Source organism: Cotesia typhae, unplaced genomic scaffold, assembly GCF_013202065.1.
Source record: "Cotesia typhae breed Kobodo isofemale line unplaced genomic scaffold, CoteBio_Ctyphae contig_11, whole genome shotgun sequence".
Classification (NCBI taxonomy): Eukaryota; Metazoa; Arthropoda; class Insecta; order Hymenoptera; family Braconidae; genus Cotesia; species Cotesia typhae.
Window position 1 is genome coordinate 1,709,443 of NW_027423711.1, and position 14,721 is coordinate 1,724,163.

The 14,721-nt window shown below is 26.2% G+C and overlaps 1 protein-coding gene across 1 annotated transcript in view; it reads right to left on the reverse strand.

Moving 5' to 3' along the window:
* Nucleotides 1-6,253: 6,253 nt before the first annotated feature.
* The window catches only part of LOC141528649 (uncharacterized), a 28,547-nt gene continuing 20,079 nt past the window's right edge, over nt 6,254-14,721 (reverse strand). Inside the window, exons 3-4 of the mRNA XM_074244809.1 lie at nt 8,904-9,440; nt 6,254-6,543 (exon numbers count right to left, since the gene is read on the reverse strand). Of these exons, the coding sequence (XP_074100910.1) occupies nt 6,351-6,543; nt 8,904-9,440 (730 nt within the window). The 3' untranslated portion in view covers nt 6,254-6,350. The remainder of the gene's footprint in view (nt 6,544-8,903; nt 9,441-14,721) is intronic.

Sequence of the window (14,721 nt, forward strand, 5' to 3'; positions counted from 1 at the left end):
AATTACATATTAAAAATTATAAAAAAATAAAATATTTTAAGTTTTTATTAATTTACATTAAAAACTTTTTTAATACTAATTTTATGATTATCATTTTTTGTTAAGTGAATATTTAATAATTATGTTGGAAATTATTTAAGAACATAAAGAAGAAATTCATGTAATAAAATGAAAAGAATGTATAAAAGACAAGATTGTTGAAGATTGTTGAAGCTTCATATTACCAGCTCTTGGTACAAACTTTCCTCTAGTATTGCATTTTTTTGACATAATTAAAAATAACTCATAATTTCCATAAAGTCGACTTAGGAAAAAGTACAAAGACATTTTTAATTAAAAAATACTGTATAAATAAAAAATATGAGTCTTTTATTTTAGGCAACGTAAACCCCTTGATAGTGCACAATTAAATGCATACTTGCCATTTTAAAAATGCCTTAGCGACTGTATTAATATAAAATAAAGTAAATAATAATGAATAATAACGTGAATTCCTATAAATATATCATCTAGCGAGTTAATAATTAATAAAAGTATATAATTAAAGCATTGATGCATTAACGGATTAAATGTAAATTGTACAAAAATTAATATGGGTTGTACATAAAACAAAGGTTGAAGTATCTAACTAAATCTGTGAATCCTTTAGAGTTAATGGCATCGATAATTATTAAATTATCGTGGATCAATGATCAGGTGATTTAACCAAGTGAGAAATATTTAATTATTAATTATAAATTATTACTGTATTTATTCATCCAAAGGTTGTAAGCTAATTCATTGGTCAGTTATTTAAATTATTAGTAAATTTTACTGTTAGAGGATTAAAAAGTCTTGGAATACCTGATGTCAGTATGTAATATTCGATCCCACCCGTCCAGTTAGTGTAATGTTTTATTTCTTCCCTCTAAATTTTTTTTTTTTTACTCAAATTATTTTTTTAATATATGAGTCTGTAACGTCAAAAATTTTTCCTATTTTTTTTTAGATTAAATTAAATTACTTAAAAAATTTTTTTTTTTTTTTTTTTTTTTTTTTTTTTAATTGAAAATTTATGAATAGTTAATTTAAAAATTCACTATAAAAAAATATGACGGGTTTTAGAATGGAAAAAAAAATTATAAGCCGAACAAAAATAATCGGGGGTGTGATAATTAGCGACTAAAAAACAATGCGTGGAATATTAAGTGTCGATACCTAATCGCATATCACAATTTAAAAAAAAATTTTAATTTTATTTTTTTCCCTTTTATTATTATTAAAAAAAAATTGATTATGCCAATTAACTGTATTCTGGTGAATGAAATATAAAACTCTCAGAGAGAAAAAGAAAAAAATTTTTTAAAAATGTAACAAAAGGACGGGATAAATGTGACTACAGAAATCGATGACAAAATATAAAAACTAATAAATAAAATAAGAATTGTACTCTTAAAGTTAAAGTATCAAAGGATATAATTAAGCAACTAACCACATAGTTGAAGGACTCTAGCCTTACGAAGAAGAAACGATCATTTTCTAACCGCTGTAATTTATATATCTGAATAATTAACAAAATAAATGATAATAAAAATAGAAAAAAAAAAAAATCTTTAAAAATACAATACCTGTGCGCATTTGTGTACATCGCGCACAATTATTGCTTATACTGATTATAAAAAAATAATATTAATTAATTGATTACTTTACTAATTAAATTAATGTTCAATTGTTTATAAATAAATGATAATAAACGTGATTCCTTTTAGAAAAAAAATAATTATTAATTATTTCATGTAATTAACAAAATAAACCAAAACAATCGAAACATTTATATATATTATACTTGTATGAAGATATAAATTTATCGTAATTTTTTTCTTATACTTTAGTGATTGCGCGTTACTTATTAAGTGAATAGCTGTAATCTTTAAATACACATAAGCGCACAGGTCATATAAAAATCTTGTATATAAATAGGATTGACAAATAAATTAAAAAATTAATTAATAATTTTAAAAAACGAGTATAAAATTTGCGGCATGCCGCTCCAATTCGCCGTAAATATTACACTTATATATAATATTAATATTAATAATAAAAATAATAATTAGTGGTAGCAATCGGTAATGCAATGATAAAATATAAACTAAAGAAGAGTAATAATTAAAAAAAAAAAAAAAAAAAAAAAAATTATGTAAAGTAAAAAATAGAAAGAACGCTGTACTCTCATGCACCGGCGTCAAAATAACTTTAAGTGAGGTGTGTATGTGATAGAAAACACACAAGGCACCAAGTTAAAAATAATTAATGGCTTATAATTGTGAAATTGAATAAAATGTTCTTATTTTTATTTATTTTAGTTCGAAAATTATTATTGAAATTGTCAATTAAAAAAAAAAATAATAAAATAAAATGTGTTGACTTGATATGAATAAAACAGGGTGATCAGAGGTAGTGAAATAATTTCCTGGAACTAATAATGAAAAACGAAAAATATAAATATGTAGCTTCCTTATTATATTATCTTATAAATATTATAAATTATAAATTATAATTGTGTATAGATAAAAGCAGCTCACCAGCTTTCGAAGTTTGCCTGTGCTTTGTACGAAGAGATTTCCTATGTATTTTCTACGACTTATTTTTCTACGTAAAAAGCATCTCGAATGCTGGAGAACTGCCACCTTATTATTGTTATTTAAATTATATTTCCGATTTGAGTAATTATTCCATATCAATATCAATAATCTGTCACCCGAAAAAAGTAATTAAAAAAAAAATTAAATAAAAAATAAAAATTGAATAAATTAATAATAATGGAAATGAAAAGTATTTTTTGTGCATTACTGTGAATAAATTGCAATCGCTTGAGCTTAATGAAGCACACACAAAAATCAACACATACACACTGACACTTACACTAAAATCTAGCCGCCGATGAAGAAAAAAAAAAAAAAAAAAAAATAAAAACAGCCATTAATAACAAAAATTAGAAAGAAAAAAAAAAGTTTTTCAACGATGATAATAAAATGGGTATAACGAATGTGTGGCGAGATATAATTGCAGAGAATATAAATTAATGTAATGTAATGAATTGAATTATTATAAATTAGTAACGCTTTATTTAAATCGTATGTTATTATTGATGACGTGAATTATATTTAAACAACAAAAAGTGAATTTAAAATAAAGGAATAAATAAATAAAAAAAAAAAACAATTAAAGATTGTTAAAGATTGTGCTAAATAATTGAGATAGAAAATAAGTTGTTCGGATAATGGCCTAACGATTATTTATGTACAGGCGGTTACGAGTGCAAGAGAAAATCAATAAACAATTTAATAAAATAAAATATATATATTGATAATAAATAATAAATAAATTTAGAGGAAATTAAAAAGTGTGACTGTAAAATGCACGTTGACGAATCTCAGAGGAAAATAAACTTGCCATACTACTGTTATATGAATTAGTGATATTCGCAATTCTAGATAGACTGAGCCATTAAGTTATGAATATATCTAGAGTGTATAAAAGTAATACGAAGGGTGCGCGTAAATGTTTTGCACTCCACTGAATCGTCATGTGTTTATGCGCATTTAAAATTAAATTAATAAGTAAATTTACCAACAAAAACTAACAAGTAAATAAATAAATAAATAAATAATTAATAAATTAAAAATAGATCTATCATTAATAAATAAAAAAATTTCATTCTCGTTAATTTTTCTCGGTCGTACACATCTCATTCTTTGGTTTTACAATAATTGTAATAATGTTAAAAACAGTTATAATTTTATTTAAATAACTAAGCTAAACCCTAAACGATTCGGTGTCTGACACCAGGGAGATTTTAAATAATATAAAACATTGTTACATTAAAGATAAACGGCCGAGTATTAGTATTATTGTCTCATGAGCATAAAATGATAAAAATAATAAAATAAAATAAAAATAAAAATAAAAACATAAAACCCTGTCATCGTTACTCATCTACCTCTTTTTAATGTCATTTAAAAGAAACAAAATAAACTGTCGTTGAGTTATCTTGCCTAAAAGGTCTCTGTGAGATATAATTATCATCATTATAACTAGTGAAATATATTTAAATTGTTGATGTATTTAATATATTTATCAAATATTAGTTATTAATTAATTATTATTGATAATTATTTATAAATTGAAATTTATTGAAAATAAATAAGTTGTATAATTATTTATTACTGAATAATTGCGTTGGATTACTGAAAAATGTTTTTACATTGGAATTGATCATAAAGCGCGTTATATTACTGTTATATTAATTAAAACGCGGTGTTTATTACAAAGTATGTTTAGATTTTAGAGCCAGTGGCTCGCTCGAAAAAAATATATATATAAATAAAAAAAAATGAACATAATGATTAATGAGAAAAGATAAAAAGAAAAAAAAGTGATTATGTAATGTGAGATATTAATAATTAAAGAACTAGATTGAGCAGAATAATAAAAAAAAATGTATAACGACAATGAAATGTAATAACTGTCATAATGATGATATTTTTTATCAAAAGTGCTCAGCGAGTTCTGTACTCAACACACTCACTCTCTCACTTACTCATTCGCAACAAAAAAAAAACATCTATTATAAAAAGCTTTATATAGTTTGACAAAATAAATAATTTGAAAGATACACTGTGGTTGTTATTTTTAACTTTAAGATTTTTTGTTGATGTTTTGCTTGAAAAGAGATATTAAAATGTTCACATTTTTGTATCTAAAATTTAACTTTTTTTTTTAGTAGATTTCATAAAAATCTAACTATTGCAGCCGTCCTCATGGCGCAACTTTTAAAAAATTTTATCATTTTCTGACTCAGTTTGTCGAGCAAAAGTTTATATATATATACTGAAAAAAAAAATTAACTTGAATAAAGAAAAAAATTCTTAAACTAAGAAAATAATTTTGAAGAATTTCATTGTTTTGATTCAAGACCAAAAATTCTTGAATCAAGTAAAATTAAGTTAAACCAAGAAAAATTTCTTAGTTTAAGAAATCAAGAAGATGAAATTCTTCAAAATTATTTACTTGATTCAAGTTAATTTTTTTTTCCTGTGTATATTTATTTATACGATATAAAGCGGCTTGTCAGCCCGATAGCGTTCTCAATTTATATTCGGTTCTTCTCAAACTCAACATGCTTTATCTATCGATAAATACCAAGGTTAAGTTCAAAGATGAGCTTAATCGGGCAAGTAGTTTGGAAATGACAAGATTTTTTAATTTTTTAAATCGTAAAAATGGATGTTTTTACTACTTTAACTTGATATAATTACTGAACTAGACGAAATATTGAAATTCGGTAAGTTTCATCGTAAAGCTCTTTTATTAAGCATAAATTTTCACTACCTAGAAGTGGGAATAGCATTAATATTAATCATTTTAGTCCATTTAAAGAAACAGTTTTACTGTTGCAGCCGTTTTGTTACACAGAAAAAAAGGTTCACTTGAACCAAGAAAATATTGTTCTTCCTAATTATTTTCTTGAGCGAAAAAAAAATTTTTTTTGACACAAGAAATTTCACTTATTCCAACAAAATTAATTCTCTTGCTTTAAGAAATACGTATCTTGATCCAAGAAAATTTATTTAAGTCAAAAAAATCTTGTTGTTTTGAGAAAATTTAGCCTCTTGCTCCAAAAAATGTAGTTCTTGATAGAAGTAAATTTTCTTATCTTGAAAAAATTTCTCTCTTGCTCCAAAAAATTAAACATCTCGATAGAAGTAAATTTTCATTAATATTTTTATTGACTAACATGTCAAATGGGAAGATCAAATAACATTGAATCATTTTTTTTTCATACAATATGTATAATTGCACGCTAAAATAATATAAAATGGTTATCAAATATTCAAGAGAAAAATTTTCTCAAGGTGAGAAAATTTTTTTCTCAGCTGAAGTAGGGGGCGCTGCTTCCCTAAAGTATCTAAAAATCTTGATCAAATATAAAAATTTATTGTATCAAGTATTTATGATAATTTGAATGAAGAAAAAATGACTTCCACCAAGAATAGAAGTTCAAGAAAAATTTTTACTTCGGCCAACACAACTTCGGTCTTCCTTCAGGCACCCAAAAATTTTCTTAAGCCAAGAATTTTGTTCTCTAGTCAAAAAATTTTTCTTTCTGTGTAGAATTATTTGCTATATTATAGTATAAATATGATTTAAATTTATAATAGAAATCTAGTTGTAATTTTTTTGATTAATAAAAAATTATTATTATTATAATATATTATATATATTTTTATTTATTATATATTATTATGATAAGAAAGTTTAGTTTATTTTATAAAATTAAAAATTAAATAATAATAAAAAATGTTATGTAATTAAGGAATTAATAAGTCAGTGACGACTTTGGCCTTAAGTAGCTTTGTGGGTTCATCACACCCGAGTTTCAATTTTATTTCATTTTCTAGTGCAATCACTGCGTCGGCGATTTTATCCTGTTTTCCTGTCTCAATGGCATCCGAAAATTCCGCTTGGAGCATGTGAATTAAAATATTCAGTTGTGCCGTCGACCTGAGGACCAATTAAAATTTTATTTTACAGTAAATATATAACGAGCTTCATACCTCGTTCAGAGTTTGTCTTGTTATCAAAATAGAGAGATACAAATATTCATTCGTGATTTATAACGACCGTTTTTGTTTCGTTTGAAAATTTTTTACGATTAAATATTGAAACACTGTCAATAGTGAGTTCTTCAAAACAAAAATTCTCTGTGTCAGTCTGCAACTAACTTGCAAGATTTTTTTCTAGTCAGCAAATATTTCACTGTGAAGTTTTATTTTGCAGTTGAAAAACTTCCTCAGGCTCTCAAATGTTATCTTAAAATTAGTCATTCTTTTTACGAGATAGTATTTAGAAATTTTTATAATACTGTTTTACATAAAAATAACATAAATTATTCATCGGCAAAAATTGATATCTTGAAAAAATAAAATTTTGACTATAACTGCAAAAATAAAAAACAATGTTCGATTTTTCAAGTAACTTTGAATTTCAAAGATTTCCCAGCAACATTTGACTTTCTGAAGTGAATTATAAATCTTGTCAACAAATTATTCTACTGTTTTCTCATCTCTCGAGAATCTTAGAAGTTGTTTGTTTTTACAAACCCGGAACGTGGAATATATAAACAATATTGCGTCGTTCCATTAACCGATATTGATTATTTAAATATATTTTTCATGAAATTGATTACGTCGCTTCACTTCAATATTTCTGACATAAGAAAACAAATTTAAATGGCGATTGAAGGTTTATAATCTAAATACATTTTGTTATCACAAAGAAATTCCGAGGCTAGGCCGTAGGGTCAATCAATTTTTTGATATTTTTTTTTTCATATCAAGTATTTGACGTGTACATAACTTATCATGTTTGTTATTATCAATGTGTCCATCAATATACGAATGTTTTAGAATTTTCGTGATTTTTAAATGTTCCAATATTTTTTCGATAAAAAAATTTAATCAAGTTAGGAAAAAAATAGAAGCTAATTTAGAACAAAATCTATTATGTATTAAAAATTATAAATTTTTGTAACCTGAATATATGTTGATTCAAATAAAATTCAAATTATTTTTTTAGGAAAAAATTTTCTATGGTAAGATTTACTTAAGCAAAGAAAAATTTCTTAGATTAAGAATTTTTCTACTCAAATCAAGAAGATGAAGTTCTTCAAAGTTATTTACTTAATTCAAGTAAATTTTTTTTTTGTGTACGTGAAATCGTGAGACAGAATTGAACTATAAAAAATCCCTTTCAAAAAATAAATGTGCCAGTCACTGAATTTTCTTTATTCTCTTAATTATTTAGTTGATAGAGCCTTTCCGATGGTACCAAATTTCATAATAGAAATCCATTTATATATGTCCATCACAAAATTTTCCTTACTTGGTTAATTATATGGATTAATATTTGACATATAACGATGTGACATGTACAAAAGAAAATAAATAAATAATCAAATTTTATCTAGCTTGAAATTCACTGAAAATCATATGAAACTTTAAAATGCATAAATTCACCTCAATACTTTTCCAATTTTACTAGATTTAACTAAAAAAAAATCAATTTAAGGGGGTATTCTAGTCTAGAAGCATGAATTTCAGGTAATTTTTTGAATTGCCGTAAAAAAAAGGCAATCAATATTTTTACTATAAATTTTTTTATAAGTTATTTATCAACATTACAAAAATACAGAAAAAAAAAAAACAAAAAAATAAAAAAAGTTGAAAATTCAAAAAATTAGCAGCTGATGAACTGGGGCGGTCTCAAAAAATTGGCACGTGACCATGTCCACGATTCCAACTCTCCTAGCAATCTGAAATAAAAAAACCAAAAAGATTATTGATCTAGAGTAATGTCGCTGTGGCATGAACTAGGGAAAAGTTAAAAGAAAATCTTTTCACAAAATGGCGACTGTTTGAAAAAAATATTTTTTTTACTACTTTTTTTGACTTTTTCGAATTTTTTAAAAATAGTAAAAATTGAAATTTGGGAGTGACCGTAGTTCATGCTATAGCGACATTACTCTAGATTAATAATCTTTTTAATTTTTTTATTTCAAACTAGAATTCAAATTTGGGCGCGCAAGCGCGCGCTTAAGTTTAGCTTGCATATATTTTTATGCTTATGATATATTTGACTAATCACGTTACGAATAGTTTGCTTACATGATATATTTTCATATTTTTCATCTAAATTATAAGAGTTGATTGCTAGGAGGATTAGAATCGTGGGCATGGTCTCGTGCCAATTTTTTGAGACCGCCCCACTTCATCAGCTGCTAATTTTTGAAATTTTAAACTTTTTTAATTTTTTTCTCATTCTCTTAATTAAATAGAGTATTAAGAATTAAAAATATTAATTACCTCGCAGAAATCCTCATAGTAACAGCGCTTTCAACAGACAAAACTTCAATCAAACAGTTCCGGAAAACTTCAGGATTTTTCGAAACATGTACATCATTTAAAATTTCTTGGAAATCTTTATTTTCGATGAAACTGAGTATTTTGATACCCCGTCCATCTGCGTGCAGCGGAACCGCTATTACTTTTTCAATAGCAGCAGCTTTCATAGCAACTACACTCAGATGAAGATCTTTGGCGTACCTTGGTGTTAATGATTTGTCAATTGCCTGAGTTGTTGTAAGACTGAGAAAGTTAACAGGTGCTTGCAGTTCCATTTCATCCATCTTATAAGTGACAGTGCCGTAAACTTTAACCTGACAAGTGTCATTAAAAGTCGGTAAGTCTAGCACAGCCGTCGCAGTTATTCTGTCGCTCTCAGGGTTTAATTTACTCGTCCTATTCCACAGAGAGTCGTCTACTGTTTCCCAGAATGATGTTACCCCTTTTATCCCACTCTCTCCCGGTATCATTATAAATAAACGAGGGTTTTCGAGTTCCCTGAAACAATTAAACAAATTATTTATTTTATTTTTACAACCTTGCACATTAAACTTTTCTACTTTAATCCAGTAAATATTTTCGTAAAAAAGACCCGTGACAGTCGAAGATAATGATCGCATATATACATATTTAATCTGCCGTAGATAAAAAAAATAAAATTAGACCTTCCGTACGCAGTAGGCGGCAAATATTTTATTCGATTAAAAAAAAAAATTAAAACTGTTTTGTAAACAAGCTTTTTTTGTCGTTTTCCTTCACTGAAAAAGTTTTTTCTGTGATAAAACAAATAAAATAGTAACTATTAATAAATAAAATATTTGGGTGATAAAATAAAAAACACCCAGAAGTAAACAGAATAAAAAAATTCGGACAATTTAAACTGTAGCGCGGACAAAAATAAATTTTGATGTCAGCATCCGCTTTCTAGAGCGTTTGGAAATCCCGAAGAACTCACGGCTTAGTTTAAATTGTTTGATAATCGTTTTTAATGTCTCAAATATAAATATAAATATATACTTGAATTAATTTATCATTTACTTCTTCGTCTTTTTTCATAATTAACATAATTCTTAAGAAAAAAACCATTGCGAGCTAAATTTATTTTTTTTTAATATTTAGTTTTCACTATTATAAATAAAATTTTTTTTAAATGAGTTTAAATTTATAATCTGCGTGAAAAAGGATAGATACAATAAAATAAACCATAAACTTTTCATAGAAGATTAAATTTCTGACAAATAAGTCTTCTTACCATTTCATTATCATAATTAAAACTTAAAAGTTTACAAAAAAATTTTTTTTCAAATTAGCTTTTATTGTTTAGGTAGTTTATTTTAAAAAATTTTTTAGCCAGGTTAAAACAAAAAAAAAAAACAGTAAGAATAGTGAGAAAATTTTCAATCAGTCGCCATTTTTTTAAAAATGAAAATTTTAAAAATTCCGCACGTGCGATGATAACTACATCATTACTGATTAAAAAGGAATTTGGGTTTTTATTTTCAGATGATCCGTTTTTGAGTTATCGAACCGACCACGGAGGGGGAAATTTGTTCTAGCGCTCTACGAGATTATTAATAACTTTGTAATAATTAAATATTTTTTAATGAAAATTTAGAGTAATAATCTTTAATGTATCCTTGATAAAATAAAAAAAATTCGATCCCCAAATTCCTTTTTTTTCCCAGTCAAAAAAATTCCCGAAAATCACCTCTTTTTTTCGATCGTTACAGTGTTCCCCCTTAATTAAGTAGCAAATAATAATTTTTATATTAAAATTAAATTTTAAATTAGATATTTTTCGTCGTATCATTAAAATCTCATCTAAAATTTTTAAACATTCAAAACTTAAAATTTTTCTCACGTCTCATAGCTTAACTATCTAGATTAACAGTATCTGTTACAAATTAACAATATTGATAAATCAAAAATATATAATTTCAAAAGTCAGGCAATCTTCAAGGTCTACCTGCTGCAACTAGCCAATAATTTTCTAAACTATATTACTATGTCAAGTTTTTCTTTTAATTTTTGAACTTTTAGACTATGTATTTTTTTTTTTCGGGTCTAAATAAAATTTATTTAAACAAAAAATCACTAATGATTTTTTACTACACAATTATTGCTTTAATTTAAATTGCATTTAGTCAAAGCTTACATCGACATTTTTCCCAATTTTAAATTATTGATTTTTTAGAATATTTATTTCCAAAATTATTAGACTCAATTATGATTATAAAAATAAAATAACTCAAAAAAACTCTACCATATAAAAAAATAAATAGCTAAGTTCTCCCTCACAAAAATTAATCAAAAGTGATAACAATGACCTCAACACATGATCAATAAAACACAGTCTTTAATTTTCTATAATGAAATCAAAAAGTAAAGTACTTTTCATTATTAACAAGAAATCATTTATAAATTATATAATTTTATGATAGAAATAAAACATCAATTATTTAACAGAGCATGATTGAAATTCTGTGGTTTTTTTACAGTAGCGGGGATTACGCTTAGAGAAGAGGGAAAATATAAATTCAAATGCATTACATACACGATATAGGCAATACACATAAATAATATCCGAAACAAATCATAAATCGATAGATCCAATAGCTTAATAGCCTTTCCATTGCTGGGAGCTTTGTGATACAACATATACAACGACTAGAGATACAAAGCTCTACATAAATCATGGTAATAGCCAGCACAAATATCGCTCTCACAAAACACACTCGTTGGATTATCGATAAAACTATTCGGGATTACGTAACAATAGTACCGTCTTTCGCTGCACCGGTGCATTAAAAAGAAAAGCGAGTCTTTCCGAATCAAGATATAGAATATGAATTAGACGCATTAACCGTTAAAAACGTTAATTGAAGGTATTAGAAGTTGAATAAATGATTCAAGCGGTTTCAAAGTTTCGAAAATGAAAAATAGATTGTCATGGACCGGAATCGTAAATGAAAGTATCAATATTGAATAAAAAAAGAATTACAAATGGCTTCTAAAAATGAGAAGCTCACACGAAATAAAACTGTGATGAATTAGTAAAGGGAGATCCAATTGATCCTCAAAGAGACTAAAAGGCTAAACATCAAAAGTTTTAGACCTTAATCCGAACGGAATCAGATTAAGGCTCCTAAAATATACACCACGGAAAATATTTAGAGATCTTAAAATTTTTCAAAGAAGCTGAACAATCCATCAAAGAATTTATGCGGAATAATCTCAGGAATGTAGGAAGTTGATAAATTATTGTCACCAATTATGTTAAAGAGTTTACCGAGGAAATTTTGTTATGTTTGAAGGTCAGCTTAGTTGAGGTTCTCTCAAGATGAGTTCACTACCGAAAATTCCAGTCTCTCAACTGTGCTCAGGGTCAAAATTATCCACACTTTCAAATTTAGAAAAGACTAGAAAAAATTTTATAGCTTAAATTAATGAATTTTTCGGGTTCCTAGAGTTATTTCACGTTTAAATACGATTCAACCGAGATCCTAGATGAATCATAAAATTTGGGATATTGTTAAATTTTAATAAAATAATGAACAACTCAAAACATCAAAGAGCTACAGAGTACCAAAAAAAAGTATTTAATATTAAAGATTTTTTGCTTTTAAATGAACTTTATAAGAAATCATAGTTTGTTTTATTTCTCAAAAAGTACCGTTCAGATTTCAATAAAAATTTAGGTAATGAAAAGAAATAACCTATTGAATATTTTGCATAATTGAAAATATAGAGTACATCTCATGGTAATAAATTAATAAAAAATTATCAACAATTATCTCTGTCTCTTTTTCTCCAATGCAAAGTTACAAAGTAAATCTTTCATGGTTTCAAATCGATTAAGTTTTGAAAATAATAGGATAAATAGTTCAAAATTCATCTTGAAGAACATTTTTATTGTTAAATGCGAAAAATTTGTTAATCACTGCTGTAAAATTTTTTAAAGATCTTAACGAGCACGGAAGCCTGATGAATTTTGGCGTTGAGCTTGGTCGAAGATCTCATACGGTCAACCACTTAAAATATTCAGGATATGTTCGAATTTTTTAAGGGAAGTTGAACAATTTAATCATCGTCTCATACTGAATAGTTTAAGGAACTTAGGAAGTTGATAAGTTTGGGTTAGAAATCTAATGTCATAGAAAAAATAAAATTAACAAATAAATAAATATTTTTCATGATATAAAACCCAACATTTATAATTTAATATTGAAAAAAAATTATTTGTAGCGGTTATTATAATAAATAACAACAACTCTCACTCTTTAACACTCTTTAAAGATTATCGTTTCAAATAGTAAAAAGCGCCAAGTCAATAATTATACTATCATTTTTATCGTCGCGTTTAAAATTTATTATTTTATCTTGTAAATATTGACGTTGGCTTAATTAAAATATAAAATTATTACTTCTTATGTATAAAATAATAAACATTGAAGTTGGAATTATTTGTTATTATACTGTGTCTTTTTCGAAATTTACATAGCTTTTATAACCATTTAAACTGGTATTTCTTTCCATATGATTATTGAATTGTAACATTTGAATAATAAGCATCATTAATAAACTGTTAAAATTACGATTTTATTGTTTGAAATAGTATTTATTATCAATTAATAATTATCAATTATGGTTTAATTTTTTCTATATGTATTAGGGTGTGCTAAAATGTAACTTCCGTGATGAACCTCTTAAAATTGTAATTTTGAGTTCCGCTTTTAACAGGAGTTGTGTTTGGGCATTTCCTGATATATTTTGAGCGTAAGGGATTTATTGGATTTTCAGAGAATTTTTTAACAAGAGCTTTGTTTGGGCATTTCCGCTGAAATTTCAAAATTTGGCCGGAAATATCCAAACAAAGCTCCTGTAAAAAATTCTATGAGAATCAAATAAATTCCTTACACTCAAAATATGTCAGGAAATGCCCAAACACAAGTCTTGCTAAAAGCGAAACTCAAAATAACAATTTTAAGAGGTCCATCACAGAAGTTACATTTTGACACACCCAAACATGTATATCTATTTTTGTTTGTTTCGAGCCGACACTGATAAAAAAATTAACTCGACTCAAGAGCCAAAATCTTGGAGCAAGAATAAATTCTTGAAACAAGAAAATTTTCTTAGATCAAGAATAATTTCTTAACTTGAGTCAAGTTAATTTTTTTATCAGTGTAGATACGTTTTGTCTCTGATTTAAGTTTTTGACATTCTATTTTACTTTTTTGACACGTTTTTACTATCTAATCCGTTCAATCTACGTTTTATATTTCGACTCAGGTGGTTATAACTTACAATATTATAATTTAAAAAGCTTTCGCGGTAGAACATGGTTTGATTTATAATATCTCATCTGTCTACATTTATGTATGCAATGCATCAACATCAACGTCACATCTATGTGAATATATGTATGTATAAATACATAAAAAAAGCATGGTATGTTTAGGCGTGATCGGCGCTTTCGAGGAACACTAACCAGCGTCGGTACGTTCATCACTTGAGCATGCACAAGAGCAGCCAGTAGCAGTCAAAAGAAAATCACGCTTGAGAGATCAAACGTTTCAGATTGTTGGGGGCTTACCAATGATCCATTGAACCTTACTATTTGTGTCCTGATTCTTCAAAGTATTGTATACCTAAATATATGTACAACAGGGCTTTATGCTATCTTCTATCGCGGCTTTACCATTACACATACGGTATAGTAAACGTACTCTAGATTTCCAAGAGAATCTGTACTATTGCCGAATGCTTGACATTCCTC